We start from the raw sequence: 24,395 nt of genomic DNA, 5'->3' as shown, positions 1-24,395 counted from the left end.
AAGAATAAAACGAGTAATTACTTCTATTTTTCATGGCCTTTGGTGAAAATTAGAATAAATGAGAGTTAATACTTATTTTTTCCTACTCCGATGTTACGTAACTCACCAATAAATCACACACCGTATACGTGTCATGCCCACATGTTCCTTCAAATGTGTTGGAGCTCTCAGTTCAAATGATTTAATCCACTATGAAATTGTTGCATTGACTTTTGCATCCATTAACGCAGAGGCGATACGGATGCCGAGCTATGAGCTCGAAACTGTAGCAGCAGTGCCCGGAATGGTCGGAGGAATGTTACTCCACTTTAAATCTCTCAGACGCTTTAGAGCAAAGCGGTGAGATGGATCAAAGCCCTTCTCGAGGAAGCGGAGAACGAGAGGATGCATCTCATGACTTTCATGGAGTCGCTAAACCCAAATGGTACGAGAGAGCTCTTTGTCATCAGACTGTCCAAGGAGTCTTCTTCAACGCCTATTTCCTCGGATACCTAATCTCTCCCAAGTTTGCTCACCGTAGGTTGGTTACCTTGAGGAAGAAGCAATTCCATTCGTACACTGAGCTCAAGGAGCTTGACAAAGGTAATTGACAACGTCCCTGCTCCGGCTATTGCTATTGATTACTGGAGGCTCCCTGCTGATGCAACCCTTCGTGACGTTGTCATGGTGGTCCGTGCCGACGAGGCACATCACCGTGATGTTAACCATTTTGCATCTGTAAGTGTGGTGTTTTCTCTTCTTTGTTTTTTTTGAAACGTTATATGTTATGTGACTGATGATGTTGAACATTGTCTACTTGCAGGATATTCACTACCAAGGTCGTGAGTTAAAGGAAGCCCCAGCTCCAGTTGGATACCATTGAGCTTAGCTATATCCCGTTGAATAAGAGTTTGTTTTCTCAAGTTTAAAACTTTGTTCTAAAGAAAATTGAAAAGAGTATATGGCCTCTTCGTTCATTTGTGTATAAGACCACCTCTACTAGAGCCATACATTGGAATCGACTTCTTTGAATGTTATATTTGCTACAAATATTCTGCTCTTTTTTTTTCACTTGAAAATTATATTATTGCAGGACCTGGGATTTAGTTTATTCGTTTGTAACGTTATATGATGGATTATATTTTCACACTTTCATGTCTCCCTCCACATGCATGCCAACAATAGTTATGTACTCATCAGCGACAAATTTAATCTTTGAAAGATGTAATATCCTAGAAATTGCATACAGTTATGAATGTCTCCAAAGAAACAATCATTTAGTTCAAGCACTGAGCTGACGCGGCCATGTTGTTCATCATCTTCACCATCGTCTTCAACAACAGCTTTCTTATATCTGACATGCATCCTAAAATACACAATTTCACTTCATTTCCATAGAAAAGAAGACGTTATGTGTGTTTTTCCTGTAAACTAGCTAGGAACATCTAAGAATGCTAAGTATATAGGAACATCTAACGAATGTTTTATACATCTTTGTTTTTTTCCCGGACCCCCCAAAACCTCTCAATTATAGTCTTATCAAATAATAATTAAAGACAAAAACTGTCAACTATAATACAGAAATTTATCAAACAATATCGTATTTGTGTGATTATGTGTACTTAACCACTTTCTTTCAAACTTATCACAGTCTTTTTCTCTAATGCCACCAAATTAATTATATATTGATGTGTCCACTAGAACAAGAGCACCTATCACGCAGTTCTTTTCGATTGGCGAGTTTACGTCAATAATAGCAATCAAGATAGCCAATAACCTTTACTGTTTGTTTTCTTCATCGCAAAATGGCAGAGAAAAGCTAAAGGACTTCCACATACCTCTTTCATCATCAATTATTCAAATACATATAATTTACTATATCCAACATCAAATGTTGGCATAAAATATTTTTAATATTTTGTCTTTTCTTTATCTAGCTCTCCAATTATACGAATAACAATTTATAAAGACGTCTTAATCAGTTGCGTAGCCTCTATCTATCAGCTGTTTCTAATATAAAGTATGTTTAATACTTCAAAGATTAATCTAGTCTCATAGTATAAAGTATTATTATGTGTGGCAATGTGTATTCCAGATCTGAATGATATGATTATTATATAAAAAGAATATAGTCATGGTGCCATGTTTGTTGTATATTGTTTTTAAATGCCTCTAATCCTTTATCAATATGATATGCTGCTAATATTATAGTTACCAATACTATATAGTTTAAGTATATGGTAATATTTAAATACAAAGAGCTCTTTGGATATGCTTTAGTGCCTTGATGAAGGGATGTTGTTTTACATATATGATATATCTGTACCTTCACATACGACAAATACAGTAAAATATACGATATACCAAAACTTTGAATATGCTTTTTACATTAAACCATTTTAAATGAAAACGTAAGAAAATAATCGCTTTACGTAATGTTTAATGGTCTGATTGAGAAATCTTCCCCTGACGGCTAGGGTTAAACGAACGATCAAATAGATACAACGTTGGCAAAAAGGCAATAACTGTAAAAGTCAACACGTATAAACTTGTCAATATTAGTAATAGTAAGTTTTCTATCTGATATTTTCATTTTTTCATTGATGATTTTATCTTTTTATGGTTCCTTATTTATTTATATTATGTTCATGATTTTAAAGCAAAATCATTTTTTTCTGAATAACAAAGTGAAATCATCGAAAAACCGACAAACTTATTTGGCAGCACCCAATATTCCAACGTGGCATTCTCTGTGCTTTATTATTATTTTAATATATTCAAACATAAAGAGATTTACGAGACCGCTCATCCACGAGATAACGTAATTTTACCATAGTTAAACTACCACGTCAGAAAAAGACTTTGTTATGCATACCAGGAACGGCCGTGAGGTTAGCATTCTCTTCTTTTAACTATGTTTTTGATTGTTCTATAACTACAGAGAGATATTTAAGCGACTAGAAAGAGTATCGACAAAAACAAGATCCAAGCCGACGGATATAATAGAAAGCAATATTCCACGTTTCGTGTTTATATTAATCAAGAGAATCTGATCCCAAATACATGCCGAATTTGTTATTCACGCGCTTTTAAACGCGTAACTGTAAAATTATGTGAATCTACTGCTTTAGTCTTTTTTCCGTCTAGTAAATTTATTAAAGGGACTATTACAGTATTACAACGAAAGCCCAACAAACAGACCTATTATGGAAAAACAAAATGGGTTTTAAGCCCAACCCACGTAAACAAACCGCTCAGATAACGCGGCTCCATTGCTATGCGTCCTCCCTAGAACGCATCGACGCCCACGATTCTTACCACGCGTCAATCGGTTACAACATCGTGACCCAACCACCTAGGCACTGCCGGAAAACGAAAACCGCCTTTGGTTTCGCCGGAACTCACGGCTCAACTGCCTTCGCCACCATCTTTCCGCGTGTCATCTATTCAAAGGAAGAGCTTCATCGGGTTTGTCCCGAGATCTCATCCCAAACCACCGGAAAACACCACTCGCTATTCACGACTCACCCATCTCTGACCTTGTCACCGCTTGAAAACCTTCGCCGGATATCATCAATCTGAACAAGTCGAGATCTCCTCCGCAAAGAAAAGCTTCTAGCGAGACAAAAGAAATCGTTCTCATCTTATCAGAAATTCAACTGACGTCAATCCAATTGAACCTCCTAGATTGATAAACGATCGCAATCGGGAAAAACCCCTGTGAAAAGCCGGCGAAGAAGATGTAGAGAAATTACTTCTTCCCGGAGTCAAGAACCGGCGAAGAGTGTTGAGAAAACCACTGCTTTCCGGAATATAAAGTCTGAACCGTCGAGATGCACACTGGAAGAATTGGTGATGAGAATAAAAAACGGCGAAACCTCTTCTTCTGAAAGATTTTAAAGAGATAAAAAGGGGATTATTCGAGAGCAAACGACTAAACCTACTGCTTTAGTCTAGTCATTACACTGTTATTAGTTACAAGCATTAATCCTAACCATTGACCAAAAACTTGGTGGTGTTTTTATTACAAAATATAATATTTTACGTGGACTCTAATAGGCGACACATTCAATTTAGCTTTTTAAAATAGTGGTAAATTTTAAAAATATAGATAATATTGTAATTTTAAAATGCGTTATTGGATTGTCTAATTAAAATTAAACTTTTTCTGTCATTTAGTCTCCTTTTTATCCCCATGAACGATCTTACTGTATTTTATATCTTTCTGGGGGAAAATGTCAAAAAGGAGAAAATGTCAAAATATAAACAATGGAAAAGCTAAATTAGTCCACCGATATTTTTTGGTCAGATCCACCAAATAATTCAGTATGGTAAATTACGAAATCATTAGTATTTGATATTTTTAATATATACAAGATCTAAAATCCAGAGTTGTTTTATTTATTTGTAAAGCTTATAATTAAGCATTTATTTTTAAATATAAATAGACAAAAAATTTAACATGAACAATAGTATTAGATCAGTAAACAAAACAAAACTGAAAGTAGCAGAGAAAGAAAAATTGATAAAAAAGGAAGGAGCATGCAGTTCAACATTGGCAGCTAACTACGGGCCCTATAATTCTAGGAAGTTCCGTGACCGTGACTTGAGTGAAGAAAGTCCCCACATGCATTTCTATCTCTTCTCATCTTAACCGTTGAGTGTTTCTCCAACGAACGGATCAGATCAACCGGTTGGGTGCCAAGTGCCAACTCAACGTCTTTTTTTTCCTTGATGACGCATTCTGCCAAGTCAGATTGCCAAAATATTAAAACAACACAAAATAGAAAAAATCTAACGACTGGGTGACCATTTTGCACTGACAAGGAATCATCTCAGCCGTCCATTCTCATTAATGGGTTGAAGTATACTTGTTAGATTTATGTGGACCTACTGATTTAGTTAACAAGTTTATCATTTTTCTGACATAATAAAAAACAAATCTAGTGACTATTATAACAATTTTTATTTTAGAAATAATCATATGTGACCATATAGTTAATTCTTTAGAGATACTTGCAGTTATGTCATTTTGACTACCTTTTTCCATCTAAACTTGGAATGATCAAATATATGGCTGATATGTTTCTCAACTATTTTGATTTATGATTCGAAGATATTATAACTAAGATTGTAAGTAGTTAACTGATATTTATATATATTTTAACTGAGAGATATATATTTTCACAAAAAGAGATATACGTTAGTATAACTTATTTGAACTTTTTTCTTTGATGATCAGATTCTAAGAATTTTTTTTGACATCAGATTCTAAGAATTTAAAGTAGTCTGTTAAATTTATATAATTGGAGGAAAGTCAATTAATTACTGCAGCGCCAATAAATGTTTAGGACTTTCGTTAAAATACTATGAGCCATTTAATTTGTTACTAATAAGGGCAAGAAAGGGAGAAGAACCTGATATGACTATTTTTACCGGTTGGATCAGTGTCTGTTGGTGGTCAGTGACTCGATGGTAAAATTTGCTTTTACCAAGGTCTTAGTCTACCGGTAATAGCCGGTGATACATCTTCTCAGGACATATTTTGAATAAAATTTTCACCTTTGTGCGTGCATATGTCAGTATTTTGTTTTCTTTTCCACACGAGTCATCGGCATTAGTGGACAATATAGTACACTACCACAGAAGCCTTCTAAACAAACATTAATCGAATTAATTTTGCTTTTAGTACTAATCTCATCTTTTTTTTTAAGACTCTCGGTATATTTCTTGATTCATTTCATTGTCTAATTGTTGACACAATAAAGTCAATAAAAAATTGGCAGCAATAACATACAAGGAAGCATGTGATGTCAAACTCTTGACACGTGGCAGCTTAATGTCTAATAAATTGGTAACAGTCGGAACAATATTTTCACATGAATCGGACTCGGAACTCATATTATTAAATACCCGATTTCCGAAAATAAACGTAAACAAAACATTATAAAATATAAAATAATTATTTATTATAATACTCATTTTGGGTGGGTACCACATCGGATGCTGACTACTAAAATAATATTTCGGTGGTAAGAAAAACAATAAAAGAGGAAATATCGGTTAATGATGTGAGATCTTTATTACGGAGGGCCAGGATTTTGTCACGCTGGCATAAAGCGAAGCTCTACCGTTGGATGCGTACAGAGCGACGGTGAAGATAACGAGAAAGTAACACGGAAGGAGATATGAGCCGTGGATTTATTCGCTTACTTCTTTTAATAAGAGGAGCACACAAATAATAAAGGATGAGATAATGGGAAGCAAGTAGAGAGAGAGAGAGAAAAAGATAGAGAGAGAGATGGATAGAAACAGAGAAGGTAGAAGAGTACCCATGTCTGCTGTCGGAAACGGCTTGTCACGGCGGAGACATAGAGCCGGAAGCTTCAGAGACTCTCCAGGTTTTTTATTTATTTGTTTTTTCTTCGGATCTGAGAGACACCGTTTTGATTCTGATGGATTGTTTACAGAGGATGAAGGTCCGGTGGAGTTACCGGAGGCGGCGAGGCTGAGAGATCGTACGAAGAAGGAACGAGATCGGGAACGTGAACACAGGGAGAGAGATCGGTTACATAGCCGGAGCAAAAGGAGAAGAGGCGAACAACGTTTGATAATGGCTCACGGTAATTTAGACGACGACGACGACAGCTCGGAAGAGAGTGTCAACGACGATGAAGAATACAACGACGGCGGAGCCACGGCGAAGACGACGCTTCCTCCGGCGAATAATATATTCTCATCGTCTCTTTCAAACAACCACCAGAGGAAACACTTTCCGCCGACGACGAAAAGTTTCAGATCGCCACCGTCTCCGGCGGCGGCGCCGTCGTGGAAGGCGGCGGATGAGATGATAGGCGTAGCGGTTCCTAGGAAAGCACGGTCAGGTAGAGAGGTGGAAACCTACCACATCTCTCTCAGCCGAATCTTAATCTCTTTTGTCATTTGGTGAAATCTAATCTTCTCTTCTTTTGTCTTCACACAGCTTGTACAAAGAGACCGCATGAATCATGGGCGTCTAATGCTACTACTAACGGTGACCACAGGACGACGTCTCCAGCTAGAGTCTTAGCGTCTCCCTCACCACCACCTCCAGCTCCTACTTCTCCATCTTCATCCAATACTAAAAGAAAGTTTGCTTCTGATTTGAAGACAAAACAGAAGCAGCTCCCGCCGAAGAAGTTATCATCATCATCATCATCTCCGGTGGCTGTTCAAGACGAGATTGAGATAGAGATCGCAGAGGTGTTGTACGGTATGATGAGGATGCCGCCAACATCTAAACAACAAGAAGAAGAGGAAGCAGGTGGTGCCAAAACTACTGTAGATGATATCAAAAGGAAGAAGCCGAGGCATGTCAAGTACGACGACGAGGAGAACAGTTCAAGCTTACCATCATCACGCGCCATTAAGCCCGAGGCCGAACCTCCATTGAAAAGTCAAGTTCCGTTAGGGGATGAGCTAATAAAGAGATCAGGATCCAGCTCGGTGTTGGATTCGACCAATCCACAGCTCAGAGAAAGCAACGTGGGATTAGATTCGAGATCAGCTGAGAAGAAAGTAAATAATAATCTTTCGTCCAAAGAGGAGACTGTATTGCCGCCGAAAGTGGAATCTTCTTGTTTTGGAGTTAGATCTGATGGTGATGGAGCTAAACAGTAAGCACTCTCAATCTATTACATCTTTTTGGTACTTTTTTAAAACCTTACACTCTCTGGTGCTGAGAGAAGTTTCTTTGTTATCATGCAGAAGCTCGCCGGAGAAGGAGAAGTTTGAGATAGATCTGATGGTAAGTTTCAGCTTTTTCTTTTCTTTTTGTTGTAACTTTAAGGTTTTTTTTCCTCCATTCTAAAATTATTATCTTAATTTTTTTGTTTTTTCCTCCTTTAAAAAATATTATCTTACTTTTAAATATTATATTAATTTTTTAAAAACCGGTTTAGGCGCCACCGCCGATTAGATCGTCATCGGAGAGAGTCGGTGAGATGGAATGTGTGGCAGCAGAAGCGGAACCTAAAGTCACGGAAGTGGTGGAAACGGTGAGTGGGTCCTACTTTTGTGTGTTTGGTAATATTGTGTCATCCATCATTACTTTCTTTTATTTTTGGCTCTCTTTTCTTATCTTGTTCCCTTTTCCCACTTTTTAAATTCTCTCATGTCACGTGTTATGCATGATGATGAAAGCAGGAAGCTAAGCCACTGCTAAAGGAAGATGGAGATAAGGCGACGATTCTTGAGTCTGGGGAGAAGAAGAGACCTAGATCAGTGGCTGAAGCCGAACAACCTCATAAGTCGGAGGGGAACTGTGAACCTAAACTCGACTTGGATAAATCTGATCAAATGGGTATAACAACGAACAATCATCATGTTCAGAAACAGCCGCCACCACCGCAAAAACAACATTCTGTTCCAGTTAAAACTGGTAAGTAAGCTTTTTCATCTTTCTTGAGTTCTTGTCTTTACTCTTGCGCAAGTTTTGATTTCCTTAATTTTTACTTTTCCTGAAATTTCCAGCTCAAGTTAACTCATTGCCTCTACATATGTCGATGCCTGGCTGGCCTGGAGCTCTTCCTACAATGGGGTATACGTTTTTTGTAATTTTATCAAATGAAACTTTGTAAATTTCTCTCATTTTTTCCTTCAATTTTTAACTCTGCGGTTAAATAAACAGATATTTGCCGTCTACACAAGGAGTTGTCCCTACGGATACTAGCTCCTTATCATCTGCGGCCATGCAGGTAATTTTGATCGCTTCCTGATCTAATTTAAAGAATCCTCTCTTCCTTTCTTTACTGATTTATAAACACTTCGATCTCTCCTGCAGCCTCCTCCTCCTCTACTTTTTAACCAACCGAGGCCTAAGAGATGTGCAACACACTGCTACATCGCTCGAAACATTCAATCACATCAGCAATTCACCAAGATGAATCCTTTCTGGCCTGCAGCAATTGGCTCAGCTCCGTTGTATGGGACCAAGGCCTGCAATCTCAGTCTCATGCCTCCCACAGAACTACAGGGGACTGTTTTAGGAAGAAGTTCCAACCCAATTCCAGATGAAAACTCCCAATCTACTTCTAAAAGCTCGGATACAAGTCAGAGAAATCAAATACTGCTCCAACAAGCTCTGCCTCCCGGTGCAACTAATAACATCATGGTTAGTTTGTTTTTTTGTCATATTAGGTTTTTGTGGTCTTTCTTACAAAGCTGATTGTGTTTTCTTTTGTTTCTTTTATTGTAGCATGGTCCTACATTCATTTTCCCCGTGGGCCAACAGCCTCATGGAGCTGCTGCAATAGCTGCCGTATCTGTCAGACCTCCGAATAGTTGCAACACATCTTCTGGTGCGACAGCTAATGCAACCTCAATGAATGGTTCTGCACCAACAATGAGCTTCAGTTATCCAGCCATGCCGGGGAATGAAACGCAATACATGGCCATCTTGCAGAACAATGGCTATCCATTTCCAGTCCCAGCACATGTTGGTGCACCACCTGCTTATAGAGGAGCTCCTGGGCAGCAGCCAATACCATTTTTTAATGGTTCGTTCTATTCCTCCTCCCAAATGATCCAGCCTCCTTTTTCTCAGCCACAGAAGCAGCAGCAAGCTGGTCAAATGCTCCAGAGCCATGCTCCAAGCAACCAGAATGGAAGTGTCTCCTCTGGTTCCTCAGCAGCACAAAAACATCTGCAGAACCAACAGCTGAGACCTCACGGGAGCTCTCAAGGATATCCAACTCATAAAGTCCAATCTCAGTCTTTGAGTTTCCAGCAAAGGCAGCAACCGAGAGAGAATGCGACTCAACATAGCGACGTTGTAGGAGAAGATACCCCATCAACCGCTGATGGCCGGGGTTCTCGTTCCAATCTTCCCCATGGCCAAAACTATGGTATGCAGATGCAACCAACTAACTTTGGTTTGATGAGTTCAGCACCCCCAAGTGGTGGAGTGGTCGTATCTTCCAGCAATCATGGTGAAAAGAAGTCACAACAGCAGGTTTCAAAGGCTGGTGCGGAATCGTTTCAGCCCCAGGGCTATGCTATGACCTTCGCTACGTTCAATGGAGCTAATAGCGCTCCTTCCCTGAACATGCCATCAACCACGTTCCAGAGTATTCCGGAAGCAGCAAGGCAAGGCTATCAAATGATGGCAGCGAATGTTACTACTCAGGCGACGCAGCAGAAAATGAACTACAGTGCTCCTTTAGAAGGAAAATCCGGCTCTAACGCTACTGCTAAGAGGATGGAAGAACAAAGAAAAACAGAAGGAGGAGCTTCAGGGAAAACGAGTGGTGTGAATGGTGGACAGTCTATTGCTTTCTCTAGCAAACACGAGTTGGGTGATGCATCTGTTTCTGCTGTTCCGAGTGGTAGCATCGTCGATACATCCCGTTTGCTCAACCTTGGTTCTGCTCAGCCACAGAGCTCCAGTTCTATGCCGACGTCTCATCAACATCTGCAACAGAAGATGATGCAGCAGCATATGCAACAGCAGAATCAGCACCTGCAGCAGCAGCATATGCAACGTAGTCAATCTCAGGAACCTTATATGTATCTCCAGAAGCAGCAACGGTATGCAACTTCGGTCGCTGCTTCTTCTGCTAGAACCAAAGGGCCTGTGGCGAGTAATGGGAGTGGTTTTGCTGCTGATCACAATATCACCGTATCACCAGCGGGAACCACCGCTAAATTCCCAAATGCCAGTTCAGGGTTTCCTCAAAACCTTAGCAGCAGTCAGGTGCAGTCTCCTCAGTGGAAAAACAACTCGCCCAGGACGACAAACACTTCCCAACCTCAGTCTCCTTCCGTACTTTCACCATCATCATCTGTTGCTCCTTCGTCTGCCCCGAGAAACGTATCGCATAAACAGCAAAGCCGCCCGCAGCAGTCGCAGATATCTTTTGCAGCAAGTTCAAAACATACAGCTTCTTCTGGTTCACCACTGCAGCAGGTGCAAGGAGGTACCAACAATCAGGCTCCGTCTTCTCCCATGTTAGTTGGGTCACCTTCTACGTCTTCGGTCTCCAAAAACACCGGCGGGAGCCCAAGAACAACTGCTCCGGCTTCTTCAGCGGTGAACAAAGCTGGACAAGCTTCCTCTACTACTCACTCATCATCTCAGCCGTCCAAGAACTTGCAGCCTGCGTCCATAGCTGGAAGGAGTAATGGTCTTTCAGTTCTTGGAAACCCCACCACGAGCTCTGGATCCAAGTCCCAACAACAACAACAGTTGCCAAAGCATGGGTTGCAGCAGCAGCAAGCGCAGCTATTCTTTTCTAAGCCATATATGCAATCTCAACAGCAGCAGATCACTATGTCTCCTTCTGGTGGTTATTACATTCAAAGACATCAGCAACAACCAGGTTCTGCAGCGTGTCCTCCAGCTGTTAGCACCACGGGATCCGTTACTGCCACGTCAGATCCAGCAAAAGCCATGGTTGCAGCAGGAGGCAATAACATAAAAGGAGGGAAGACGCAGCAACATCAGCTAGGGCCTCCGGGGTTCGGGCTTCCGTATGTTCACGCGGTTCCCTCTGCAGTTCAAGTTAAACCTGTAGATCAGAAGCAACAATCGGGTGAGTGAAAGACCACCCCTTAAAAAAACCATTTATTAACTTTACAAAGTTAAGAAGCTCTGAATGGTTTGAGAAGTGCCGGTGTATATAGCTTGTGCTGGCGAGACGGAAGCAAGAAACAGACGGAACAGATCACTCACTAGGGATAGACTTAGTGTTTATATTATCCTGACAGGAACCAAACCGTTTCGATTCCTAGGAAAAAAAAAAGAAAATATTTATTCATTCTTCTTGTGGAGGTTTGAGTGGTGTTTGGTGATGATTTTTAGTTAGTAAAAAGAAAAGAACAAGAGCTAACGAACGTTGTACTGATGTGTTATTGTGTTGGCCTGTTTCGTCGGATCATCAGTTAGTGGATTATGTAGTTTGTTAATTTTAGTTGAATTTTGTATGAAGCATGAAACCGTATGATGAATGTATTGATATGTTATCTGTCTACTTTCTTTACGGCCTGAATCAGATGCAGTAGGACAATGAATTGCTTTGAATGTAACTTCTCTTTTTTTTTTTTTTTTTGAACACTGAATGTAACTTCTCAAAAGTTGTAAAAATGGAAATGACATTCAGACAGATGGTGGAAGTAAAGCCCCACGCGTTCAAACTTTCTTAAAAAAATTGCCAAATTAGCTATGTAAGCTCTTTTTCTCTACCATGTATCCCTATTCGCTCTTTTAAAATATTAGCTTTTATCACTTTTGAATTTAAAATGCAATTTTCCTTATTGTCTGTCCATTTTTATTTTAGTTAAAATTGTAAAAATCAATTTTGTTAATTTACTTAATAAACTGGTAAATTGAAATATTTTTTGGACACAATAAAATTTTAATTAATTAAATATCAACAAAAAGTTATTTGATTAGATTGTTTTAGTTTTATATTTGTAAGACACACTTACAAATAATTTTAATATATATATATATATATATAATACTTAATTTCAGAAACATAAATAAATAATTAGTCATTATCATATTTCATAAATATTGAAAAAATAATTTTTATAAGGAAAATTTACTTTAATAATTAACGTAAAAGTATTAGTTATTAGTTATTACTATATTTTTTTCAAAAATACCAAAAATGTAAATGTTTATAAAAGAAATTATACACGTCATAATTACGTGATATCATGTTATAATTTTTCTCAGACATGTTATTTTCACGAGAATAAATATGAATGATAATTAAACAAATCGTTTCTCAAATAATATACATAAGATAAATAAAAAAATTCAATTTTTTTAATAGATACATATCTTCATTTTTGATCCAATGTACTTAGCCACCTAAAAACACTAAAACATTTTTCCCTTAAACTACAAGATAAAAATTTAATTTCCTTAAAATTTTATATAAATTTTGATACTTGAAACTAATTTTCATAAGTTTCAACGCAGGACCAACCATTGTTACAAGAAAATGTTTTCAAGTAGGTACATCTAAATACACAAAGAACATGCATTTATCTAATGAGAGATACATATACTTTGTAGCATTGAATACATTTTCAACACTACGAATGTATTCGAATATTTTAATATGTAACATGATTACAAATTGAAAGTTCTCTTTAGTAAGATTATTTTTCTGACTTTTAGCGAAGAAGACATGATTTCTCTATTAGGATCTCATTATATATTAAAATAAATTCATACAAAAATGAATAATGAACCTTGGTTTTTTTTTGTCGGCAAAAACATAGTTTATTTATTTAAGCGATAAAAAATGAAGAGATATATATAGATACTAGGTATTTTCCTGCACCATGTGCAGTAAAAAAATTTAAAATGTTTTTAATAGATAAATATAAATTATATTATTTTTTTATTAATATTATAAATTTTCTTTTTTCTTATCAATATTTTAATATAAATTTAATTTAACTGAACATTAAAATTAAGATAAAAACAATTTTATTTATTTTGAATTATATTTAAGAATGTGCATGTATATATTTAAAATTATAATGTTAGGTAGATTTTTCTATCTATTTATTTTAATTAAATATATTAAATAAATATGTAAAATTGTATAATTGTCAAAAATTAAAATTAAACCATTTTTATAAAATCTGTAGATATATATAAGAAACTAATGATTTTACGATTTAATTTGATTTTATGATTTAATTTTATAATTTTCTAAAATAATATATATATTTTAATTTAAATGATATTTCGAAATTTGAAATGATATAATTGAATATATTTATTTTAATGATGATTTATGAGTTATTACCATATTTTAAAAAAATCCAAAAATATAAATCAACAATAAATGTAATATATGAGTTATTACCATATTTTAAAAAGTTTACCAAAAATATAAATTAACATTAAATATAATTATTCATGTCATATTAATCTATAAGACATGTCATCAATTTTAGTAACCATGTCACAATTATTAATCTAGGTGTTTTCCTGCACCATGTGTAGTGATGATTTTTTTAAAAGTTAAATTTTATATTTTAAAATGTAATTTATTAATATTATATATTTTATTATTTTGACCAATAATTAATATAAATATCATTAATTAAGCATAAAATTAAGAGTAAATATTTTTTTAATTTTAAATTATATTTAAGAATATATACGTATATATATAATGTTAAAATATTAGATTAAAAAAATATTTATTTCATTTGGTTAAATGTATTAAATCAACTTGTATAAAATTACTAAAAATCATATAAAATTGTATAGTTATCAAAAATTAAAACCAAATAATACGATTTTTTTTTTTTTAATTCAGAAAATTTAGAAATTTTTAGATAATAAAAGTTATATAATTATAAAAGTAAAATTATATAATATTTCGAAATTCAAAATGTAATATTTGAATATATTTATTTAGTGATGATTTATGAGTTATTACCATTTTCTACAAAGTTTACAAAAAAAAATCAATATTAAATGTAATATATGAGTTATTGCCATATTCTAAAAAGATTTCCAAATGTATATAAACATTAAATATAATTGTTTAATGTCATATTTAACCATATGACATGTCATCAATCTTAATAGCCACGTCACAATTTTTTTGTGAAAACATTTGTAGAGAAAATATGTGGCAAAATCACTTCTCAAATATAGACTAGGGGATATTAAGTAAACAAAGTAAAATTAGTTAAATGTGTCTAGAGAAAATAAAAAAATCTACGTACCTTGTGCGAATACTTTACAATTTACATTATTGAACAAGCGTAAGGAAATGAAGCACAAAAAATGAAAACGTATAAGTTGGGAAATTCATTCATACGAATACGATGTATATAGAAGAGTGAAGAAAAAACATGAGAGGTGAAATGGGGTTGTTCTTGGGGCAGAAATAAGCTTAAAAGATAGGGAGAGAAAATGTTTGACAAACGCCTAGTACCAAAGAGACCCCACCACAATAAAACATTAAGTCACAGTTTCATCATTTTTTTTTTTTGGTAATCATGTTAAATGTCACAGTTTCATCATTCTTCCTCGATATTGCGTTATGCTTCATCAAATCTCATGAACAGAAAACTAATAAACTACTACAGTGTATCAAGCCGGGATCCATGGATTCCATGTGTAGTTGTTAAAAGTAATGTGCAACTTATTTAATAGTAAATTTTAGTAGTGAAATATAAAGAAAAAGAAAGGAAAAAGATGGAGATGGTGCCTTGGGCCATACTTAAAAAAGGAACATATAAAACACGTTGATGTGGCTGCCTTCAGTCTCCATTATCCAAGGTAGAGAGCACTGTGGTTGGTTGGTGTCTTAATTTGGGCCATGACTCCATATGCTATTAATTGGTACATACAACGTCTATATATAAAGATAGTGTAATTAATATTTCATATTTGCAAGAGGCCAAGAGCCTCAGACACTGTAAAAGAAATGGGGTGGCTCAATTCCTTCTTCTCTCCCTTGAAGAAACTATGGTTGCGCGTCAATTCTGCTCAAAAGAAGAGTATGCTCTCTCTTTCCCTCTCGCTCTATATATACATTAGTTCTATATCTATCTTTGAGCATCGTCATCTATTGATTAATTTGATGACCGAGTAGATCACTTACTATTTTTTTTTTATCATATATACTCTTTCTGAAGGAAACTATATATATAAAAGTTATGTTTGCACTATGTTAACGTAAAGATGGCTAATATTGTGCAGGAAGAGGAATATACATATTATACGAGGACGTGAAGTTATGCCCATACGAAGATGTGCATGTTTTGTGGTCTATACTCGTCGAGTCTCAACGACACACTTTGCAACCCAAACAATAAAAACTCTATTTCATTATTGATGTTTAGCTCTCTTTTAGTTAAGTGGTTCATATATATATCGACTGTTCATGCCCAAGGACGAGACAAAGGGAGATACTTATAAGCGACATGATTCATTCATACGTTTTCTCTCACTTGTACATAATCATAATATCAATACACAGAGATTCTCTTTCCCATAAGGTTCATATATATTCACTCTCACGACTATATATGTATCATGTATGTGCGGTTCTTTCTTGAGGTCGTATGTATATATACTTCATAAATATCGGTATATACATTATTAGGAAAATAATTTAGATATGAGAATGATTGTGAATATGAAAATGTTCTATATATGATATGTCAGCGTAACAAAAAAGCAAGTAAAGATGACCATATGTTTTATTAATTGATAGACATAAAAAGTTAAAGGTTGATGGGGAAAGGAGAGTGAATAGAAGTTGAACTGTCGTGGGGATTGTTGGCTTGTGTCGGCTGGGTTGTTATTTGGACTTTGGATAGTTGCGGTTGGTTTCATTTTGCGTTTCTTATTCATTTATACATATAAGCTGAATAATTAAGGACAAGCCAAAAAAGAATGTTATATCTTTGACATTATAGTTTTTGTTTGGTTGTTTGATAACCAAATGAAACCAGACCACTCTTCTGGCAGAAAAGCCCACCATATTAAATGTCGAAGGTGTGGATTACATCAAAACATTCATTCCAGTGGCTAAATGTCTATGGTTGGAGAATATCTCAAACTGTTAGTAGTCGCTAACACCGTTTAAATGTTTTTGTTTTAAACAACTGAGCGACAAAACTAGCAAGAGTTAGATGTACTTAAGAGAGGTACAACTTAGCAGCCGAGATATAAATCCGTCTCTGAGAAATACACTTAATATATGTAATTATGTGACGATAGCAACTAAGACTTAATCTATGGTTAGAGACAAGCTTTGGAAAATTGATATTCAAAAAAAAAAGTTTCTAGGATGAGTTTTTGTTACACCAGAATTGGCTAGTACTAGTACATGCATTTCTCAGCGAGGCATATAGCCGAACCTAATCTAGATTACTTGGTATCAACACAATTTTAAAAGACTATTCAACAATCAATATAAGACCACGACATCTTAAAAGTTTGAACAATCTACAAGCTACAACTAATAAGTCAGATACTCGTTAAGCTTTTCAATCCATCCGGTTTCATAAGTCGATGATTACAAAGTTTTATATCTGCAAAAGAAAAACTGTTTTTTTTTTGGTCACGAAACTGTTTTTCTTTATCAACTCTTTGACGTAAAAGTTTTTATATTTCACATTGGTTTAATCATCGGTCCTCGTTGATATTTTCTTCTTGTGTAACTTAAAACGACTTTTCACTTTTCACTTTAAAAATAAGGAGCACAAAAAAGGAGAAAATTTAATAATACTGTAATTTATGAGTACAAAAGTATATGTATTTTACTGTCTTAAAAACCATCACCAAGAAGGAGACTTGCCTGTGTTGCCGTGACTCACTCCCATGTGCTTCTCTTTCCCCTTTCTCACAATCCGTGACTTAACTGCTCTACTATACGACAGAACCCCCACACAGCACAATACAAGGTGTCGATAAACCAACGACTTCTTTTGTTTTTGTGTTTCCTTCGGGTTATTGACCTACCGGTCCGGTTCTTCAATTTTGGAACGATCCGGTTCTTGGCATTTAGCTTATTATTTGTTATGTGGTGTTAGATTCTCTGATTAGTTTCTTTTGTTCACACCTCTCAAGTTGAATTTTTTTTTTTTGTCACTTACCTCTCAAGTTGAATAATCTTCACAATTTCAAAACAAGTCTGACGTTTTTGTTTCTTTCTTTCAACTAGCTGACTAAAAACATTAAAATTCGCCAAATATTTGTATGGATCGTACTAACGTTAGTCGAATGCCGTCTTCATATAAATTTCTACAATAGTACGATTTGGTACTTGTTAGTTGGTTTAACCGAAATGAAAACTGGATAAACCCGGTTTATTAAACGTAAGCTGACGGGTGGTGTTGGTAAAAGGTGATTGGGCAAGAAGCCTAACCTGTTGTCTCGGCTCTGCCAGTAGGTGGGCAAAAAAGACAACTTGTTTCGTTTTAAAAAATCAAATCTTTTCTTCTTCTACCATCTCCACAAACTCCAATATCTCTAGTTCAAGAATAAATAAAACCCACAAAACTAAACTAAAACTACAGAAGAAGAAGAAGAAGAAGAAGAAGAAGAAGAGGCATGAATGGTGAAGAAAGCTTCGTTGAAGATTGCTCTGAGTTTGTTGAACTTGATCCTTCTGGAAGATATGGAAGAGTATGATTCTTCTTTTTTTTTTTGTAACACGAAGAGTATGATTCTTCTGAACTTATATATTCATTCTTTGTTTGTATCGATTTGATTATTTTTACAATTTTGATTATTATTTTCTTTTGTTTTTTTTTTTGGGCAGTACGACGAAGTACTTGGCAAAGGTGCTTCGAAGACAGTGTAATCACATTCATCTTCTCTCTCTGTCTTCCTCTCTAGTAACGTCACAACTTAAAAAAAAAAAATTTTAATTGTTTAATTATTTATTATTATTATATTTAAAAAGGATTTGGTTAGTTAATCTAAAACCACTGTTCTTCTCTCTGGTGTTTTGGTCAATGTTTTCAGGTATAGAGCGTTTGATGAGTACGAAGGTATAGAAGTGGCATGGAACCAAGTAAAGCTTAGGAACTTCACTAGGAATCCTGAGGAACTAGAGAAATTCTTTAGAGAGATTCATCTGCTCAAGACTTTGAATCATCAAAACATCATGAAGTTCTACACTTCTTGGGTTGATGCCAACAACTTGTCAATCAACTTTGTCACTGAACTCTTCACCTCTGGTACTCTCAGACAGTAAGCAACATCTCCCACTATACTTTCAGAAATACTTCAAAATTTCAAATCTTTAAAACATATATGATGATGTTTTTGTAATATATAGGTATAGGTTGAGACATAGAAGAGTGAATATAAAAGCAGTGAAGCAATGGTGCAAACAGATTCTAAAAGGGCTTCTCTATCTTCATAGCTGTTCTCCTCCAATCATCCATAGAGATCTCAAATGTGACAACATCTTTATAAATGGTAACCAAGGTGAAGTCAAGATAGGTGACCTTGGACTCGCTGCCATTCTTCGTAAATCACATGCTGTTCGCTGTGTTGGTTGGTAACCTCTTTTTAAAAAACTTTATTAACTTAATAATAATATATTGAAACACTACTTTGGACCTACACATGTGTTGTATGTTTATAGGAACCCCTGAGTTCATGGCTCCTGAAGTGTATGATGAGGAATACAATGAGCTGGTTGATGTATATGCTTTCGGAATGTGCGTGCTAGAGATGGTCACATTTGATTACCCTTACAGTGAATGCACTCACCCTGCTCAAATCTACAAGAAAGTTACCTCGGTAAATGATTTTGACTCAACATATTTATTTTTTCGACGATTTTTGTGACACCAATGCAGACGTGCCCTTGGCCAGAAGGCTGACTAAACATCTTATTTTTTGTGAAGTCATGTTTTGTTTTATTAATATACAGGGGAAAAAGCCTGAAGCTTTTTACCTAGTAAAGGACCCTGAGGTACGCGAGTTTGTTGAGAAGTGTTTAGCTACTGTGACGTCTAGACACACTGCATTGAAGCTTTTACAAGACACTTTCCTACGAGATGATGTGGATGAGTTTGACATGAGACCTACTGATTACTACAACGGTTATGATGAAACTGGTGTGTTCCTTAGACAGCCTCTCATCGATCCTCCTCTTTACCAAGATGATCAGATATGTGAGATCGATCTTTTCGCTCAAGATGATGAGGAAGATCCAGACCACGTTGATATTTCGATTAAAGGGAAGAGAAACGGTAGTGATGGGATCTTCTTGAGGCTAAGAATCTCTGACGCAGAAGGTATTTTTAAGGTTTGATCTTTTTACGGATAGTTCTAACGTGTAAGTAAGATCACGAAAGGTTTGAAGTTTTTGTTTGTTACAGGAAGGATAAGGAACATTTACTTCCCTTTTGAGACAGAGACTGACACAGCGTGGAGTGTAGCAGAAGAGATGGTGTCTGAACTCGACATAACGAATCAAGATGTCGAGAAAATCGCGGAGATGATCGATGCGGAGATAGCTGCATTGGTTCCTTGTTGGAAGAAGGTTAATAACAACGTGAGCAACGGAGGAGAGAAGTCGCACCATAACCATCATCAGTTGGAATGTTCAGAGGACAGAAGCTGTTCTTCGGTTCACGGAAGGTTCGAGGAGATAAGTTACCAAGTGGAAGGACAACAAGAACAAGACGGAAGTGGTGTTGTTGTCTCTGGAGAAGGTAATAAAAATAACAGGATTCATTACGCGGATATTTGGGGTCTGAGAGATTCACGTCTGATGGTGGAGAAGAAGAAGAACAGAGCTCATTGAAGGTGGTGGAAGGAGAGTGGGTGTCGGAGAACGAGATAAGGAGAGAGTTAAGATGGCTCAAGGCAAGGCATAAGAGGGTTAGAGATCACCAAACGATCTGTGAGAAACAACCAGCGGAGATGGGAAGTTCAGGTTCACTGCCTCTTCTTTATAGGGCGGTCTCACTTCCCGTTGACGCCGTGGATATATGAGATTTACAACACTTCTAAATTTTGTTATTAATCTTTCGTTACAACCAAGAAGAGTCTATAAACTTGTTTCAGAAATGGTAACTAAAACCGGTTCGATAAATCATAATAAATAAAACCGGTTCGATAAATCATAATAAATAAAACCGGTTAAATGATTTGTCTAAAAACCGGATCAATTTTATGTTTTCTTCCTCGCTCTCCGCGCCGTGTTCTGTCTCTCTCGAAATCAATCTTCGTCTAGGATCTTTTCTTCCCCCCAAGCAAAGCTTCTACCATCTTCCTCGTGTTTCTAAAAGTAAGTTTCCTGTTTTTTTTTTTTTTTTAAATTCTCTAACCAGCGTTGACAAGTTCTGTGACTGCAATCGATCTCAAAGTAAAACAGGATATATATATATAGTTCTAGATTTGTCGGAAAATTACCCAAATCGAATGTTTCTCTCAATGTTGGTTTTGGAGTTCTTACAGATAAGTTTCGATTGATCCATTATAGGACACTTACCAGAAAGCAATGGCGAGCTTGAGAGAAGCGCCGAACGAGCAAGCTATTCTGAACGTCTACGAGTCCATGAGGTCAGAGCTGAGCCAAATCTATTCCAACATAACCGACCTCGAGATGCAAGTCAGCGAACACTCTCTCGTCATCAACGCCATCCAGCCTCTCGACCAGACCAGAAAATGCTTCCGAATGATCGGAGGCGTTCTGGTGGAGAGAACCGTCAAAGAGGTGCTCCCGGCTGTCAACCGCAACAAGGAAGGGCTCGGAGAGGTCGTCAAGAAGCTGTACGAGACGTTGGTGGAGAAGAAGAATGATATGACCGAGTTCGAAGCTAAGTATAAGATCAGGCTAAGGAAACAGGACGATTCCAATGAAGAAGGTAATAACAAAAAGGAAGGTAATGCTCAAGGTGTTCTTGTTGGAGCTGCTGCTAGTACGATCCAGTAAACACTTCTTCTTCTTCTATCGTTTTTTTATTTGCTTCTTTCTTGCTGGTGAGTGGTGACGTTGTTACAAAATATTTATTTATTAGATCAGTTTGTTGTTATGATTCCCCTTAAAGCTAGAGTTGAAGAACCAAAACATTATCTTTTAATATTCAACATGACAGTCTTACATCTTTTGCATCTTTTTAACATTATCTTAATACTACTTTGAACAACGGAACCAAAATAAAACTTAGACGATTCTACATTATCATAAGTTCCATAGCTCGCGGGACTTGGTTTATATACCACCTTTCTCGTTAAGCCTAGCCGCGGCGGTAAGAGAATCCGCCACACCACCTGGATAAGTAGACAGATTAGGGTTGTTCCTCAGCTCAGCGCTCACCACACCCTCTGCGTCCTGCTTCGTCACTGCTTTATCCTCCTGTAACTTCCTCGTCGCACCCTAACATCCGGTTCAAAAACATTTAAGACACCATCATCTAAACACGAAGTAAGACGCTTAAAAAAAATGTGTGTTTGAAACTGGGGGCTTAACCGCCAAAACATCAACGAGCTTGATTTTATTCTCGTCAAACTCTATAGCAGCGTTGTAATCAGCTGCGGACTGAGCTGAAGCTGTTACTCCACCAGGAGCGATGACGTTGTCGCTAGAAGCTCTGACTTCAGCCGCTTGAATCGCCGCTGCATCGCTCTGATCCACCGGCTTCTTTCCAGCGGTTTGTACAGTTGCCTCTAATGCTTGTCCTATTGTTATCTTACTTTGAACACTCACTCCTGTTGCTGCCGTCGACACTGGCCTAGGCTCAACGTATTGTCCAAGGTCCTAACAATCTTCATCGTTAGAAGAGAAGATGATTATAAAAAAAGAATAATATCTTGGAAATGACTAGTGACCTGTACACCGATGGATTCTTTAGTGACACGTGTCCCTTGGACATCGGTTTGGGCCACAGAGGTGCCACGGTCGGGGTCGAGGAAGGTGGCGACACCTGGCTCGACGAAGCCAGCGAGTCTGTTGGCAGTGGCTGCGGACTGCATACTGGCGGCTATACCGCCTTTTTGAGTGTGTCCCAAGACACTTGTCTCCTTAGCTTGCATCATCCTAGCATCCTCAGGGGCTATGGGCCTATCGGCGAGTTCGCCTGAGACTTCGAAAACGTCGCCGTATTTGACCGGCTCTTGTGGCCTCTTCGGTTGCTCTTGTTGGCTCATCTCTCTCTCTCTGTTGTGGACTGTAGTGTGCGTGTGTGGACAGAAGCGAAGTATAAAGAGAGAAAAGCGAAGTGTTGGGACCAACGTTATGAGGTTATGACAGTTGTCAATGACGTGACAGTGACACACGTGGCGGTTTCTAAGTTTAGAGCACGATGAGAAAGCTCAAAGAATCCGACCGACTGGAGATTCATCTAATTTTATCCGTTAGCAATTTGGTTGCTATTCTCATGAGTTTTTTTTTACATTTGCCACGTGTGTCGTGCAGCATAGGACATGTACAAAAGACAAGAAACAACAGAAGTCACTAAAATGTCTGAAATCTCTCCAATGAAACGGTTTCCCGCGAGCCTATCGATGTTGATCCGATAGAGTTTGACAGCTACTAGAACTCTCTTGATAATCTTCTTCACCAGGATCCAGAAGATGCTGGGAGAGGCTCCTCTGTTCCTGTCAGTTCAAGCTCTCCAATGAGAGAGTACGAAATGGGCTGAAGCTCGTATGAAGATCCCCTCTCTTCTAGAGAAGGACTACGCTGTTCACCTCCAAGGACGCTGCAGAGATAGCAGCTTTAGCAACAAAACTGAGCAACAAGTCTTCGCTTCAGTTTAAGCCGAAGTCTTTTTGTCTATTTGAGAAAGACATGTGTGTAACTGTGTAAATAACATTTTCTAAAGATACTGAATGATAGCTTCTGAGGAGCAAGAGACGGCTCCAAGAACTTTCAAACGAGTATAAAATCGTGGTCCAACATGACTAATATGACTTGAATTCAACCCGGCGTTAATAGCTGACCAAAGGTTGCGAGTATGTTAGAAAAGGAAAATAAAATTTATATGAAAATTTATGAAATTATTTGGAAAATTTATGAAATTATTGTTTTGTACTTCCGTTTTAATTGAATTGATATAGATGTGGACTGGAGATGATTTTGGTAACTGAAAGAACTTTCGCATTCTCATGAAAATGTTGAGCTCTCCAATGAGAGAGAGTACGAATGGGCTGAAGCTCGTATGAAGCTCCCCTCTCTTCTAGAGAAGGACTACGCTGTTCACCTCCAAGGACGCTGCAGAGATAGCAGCTTTAGCAACAAAACTGTGGAAAGATCCAAGTCTTCGCTGCAGTTTAAGTCGAAGTCTTTTTGTCTATTTGAGAAAGACATGTGTGTAACTGTGTAAATAACATTTTCTAAAGATACTGAATATTAGCTTCTGAGGAGCAAGAGACGGCTCCAAAAACTTTCAAACGAGTATAAAATCGTGGTCCAACATGACTAATATGACTTGAATTCAACCCGGCGTTAATAGCTGACCAAAGGTTGCGAGTATTCGAAGTCGTTAGCTTTTGGTTATCGGCAACAGGAAAAACTAAAGTACCATGTGCAAAAGAAGTTGCATGGTTTCCTTTCCAACCTGAACCGATGATGAACCTCCAAGGCTCAAAAATTGTTACAGGATGAATTCTATTATAGATCTGAGTTTTATTTCAAAGTATGCATTTATGATAGAGGTTTTATTTGTGAGGAAAAAAATAGATGAATAGTACTGTTCTTTAAATATAGAGGTAAATAACATTTTTATTATTTTTTCCCTCAAAATTAGCATCTGCCTATTATATAAACATGCATGCACTAGAGGATAATATAATTTCTCTATTTCAGAGAAAAACTAGAGTTTAATCGATGTGTCCGTTCAGATATTGACTTTTACATTTTTCTGCATTGATATTTGTTTTTTTATAATTAATGTTGTACTAGGTGTTTTGTCCG

General features: G+C 36.9%; 3 protein-coding genes, 1 long non-coding RNA gene and 2 pseudogenes across 6 annotated transcripts; 5 read left to right on the top strand and 1 right to left on the bottom strand.

Moving 5' to 3' along the window:
• The first annotated feature begins 233 nt into the window (after positions 1-233).
• Positions 234-1,090, top strand: LOC130512483 (ubiquinol oxidase 1a, mitochondrial-like; annotated as a pseudogene).
• Positions 1,091-6,218: 5,128 nt separating this feature from the next.
• Positions 6,219-11,985, top strand: LOC130512347 (protein TIME FOR COFFEE-like). Of its 2 annotated transcripts, XM_057010225.1 has the most exons (10): positions 6,219-6,380; positions 6,450-6,863; positions 6,962-7,634; positions 7,726-7,765; positions 7,920-8,015; positions 8,164-8,398; positions 8,491-8,557; positions 8,648-8,714; positions 8,801-9,130; positions 9,215-11,985. In XM_057010225.1, exons 1-10 carry the CDS (start codon positions 6,281-6,283, stop codon positions 11,555-11,557), a joined length of 4,365 nt encoding a protein of 1,454 aa, XP_056866205.1. In that variant the 5' UTR covers positions 6,219-6,280; the 3' UTR covers positions 11,558-11,985. The 2 variants fall into 2 exon arrangements, with proteins under 2 accessions (XP_056866205.1, XP_056866206.1); XM_057010226.1 differs by lacking the exon at positions 6,219-6,380 and having other exon boundaries at positions 6,730-6,871.
• Positions 11,986-15,018: 3,033 nt separating this feature from the next.
• LOC130512516 (uncharacterized) lies at positions 15,019-16,001 on the top strand. Its single transcript, XR_008946051.1, has 2 exons — positions 15,019-15,501; positions 15,704-16,001. It is a non-coding gene; the product is annotated as an uncharacterized LOC130512516 (long non-coding RNA).
• A 2,041-nt stretch (positions 16,002-18,042) lies between these two features.
• On the top strand, positions 18,043-20,657 carry LOC108856145 (serine/threonine-protein kinase WNK2-like; annotated as a pseudogene).
• On the top strand, positions 20,626-21,513 carry LOC108856144 (prefoldin subunit 2). 2 transcript variants are annotated; one of them, XM_018629883.2, is made up of 2 exons: positions 20,626-20,765; positions 20,961-21,513. In XM_018629883.2, exon 2 carries the CDS (start codon positions 20,979-20,981, stop codon positions 21,411-21,413), a length of 435 nt encoding a protein of 144 aa, XP_018485385.1. In that variant the 5' UTR covers positions 20,626-20,765; positions 20,961-20,978; the 3' UTR covers positions 21,414-21,513. The 2 variants fall into 2 exon arrangements, with proteins under 2 accessions (XP_018485385.1, XP_018485386.1); XM_018629884.2 differs by having other exon boundaries at positions 20,656-20,765; positions 20,936-21,513.
• Positions 21,514-21,529: 16 nt separating this feature from the next.
• On the bottom strand, positions 21,530-22,631 carry LOC108860806 (late embryogenesis abundant protein 31). Its single transcript, XM_018634657.2, has 3 exons — positions 22,310-22,631; positions 21,951-22,238; positions 21,530-21,857 (listed from the first exon to the last, which is right to left on the bottom strand). Exons 1-3 carry the CDS (start codon positions 22,625-22,627, stop codon positions 21,693-21,695), a joined length of 771 nt encoding a protein of 256 aa, XP_018490159.1. The 5' UTR covers positions 22,628-22,631; the 3' UTR covers positions 21,530-21,692.
• Positions 22,632-24,395: the final 1,764 nt, after the last annotated feature.

The sequence above is a fragment of the Raphanus sativus genome, chromosome 5, assembly GCF_000801105.2.
Source record: "Raphanus sativus cultivar WK10039 chromosome 5, ASM80110v3, whole genome shotgun sequence".
NCBI lineage: Eukaryota > Viridiplantae > Streptophyta > Magnoliopsida > Brassicales > Brassicaceae > Raphanus > Raphanus sativus.
The sequence above is the reverse complement of the archived record's forward strand: the minus strand, read 5'-3'. Positions and strand labels throughout refer to the sequence as shown.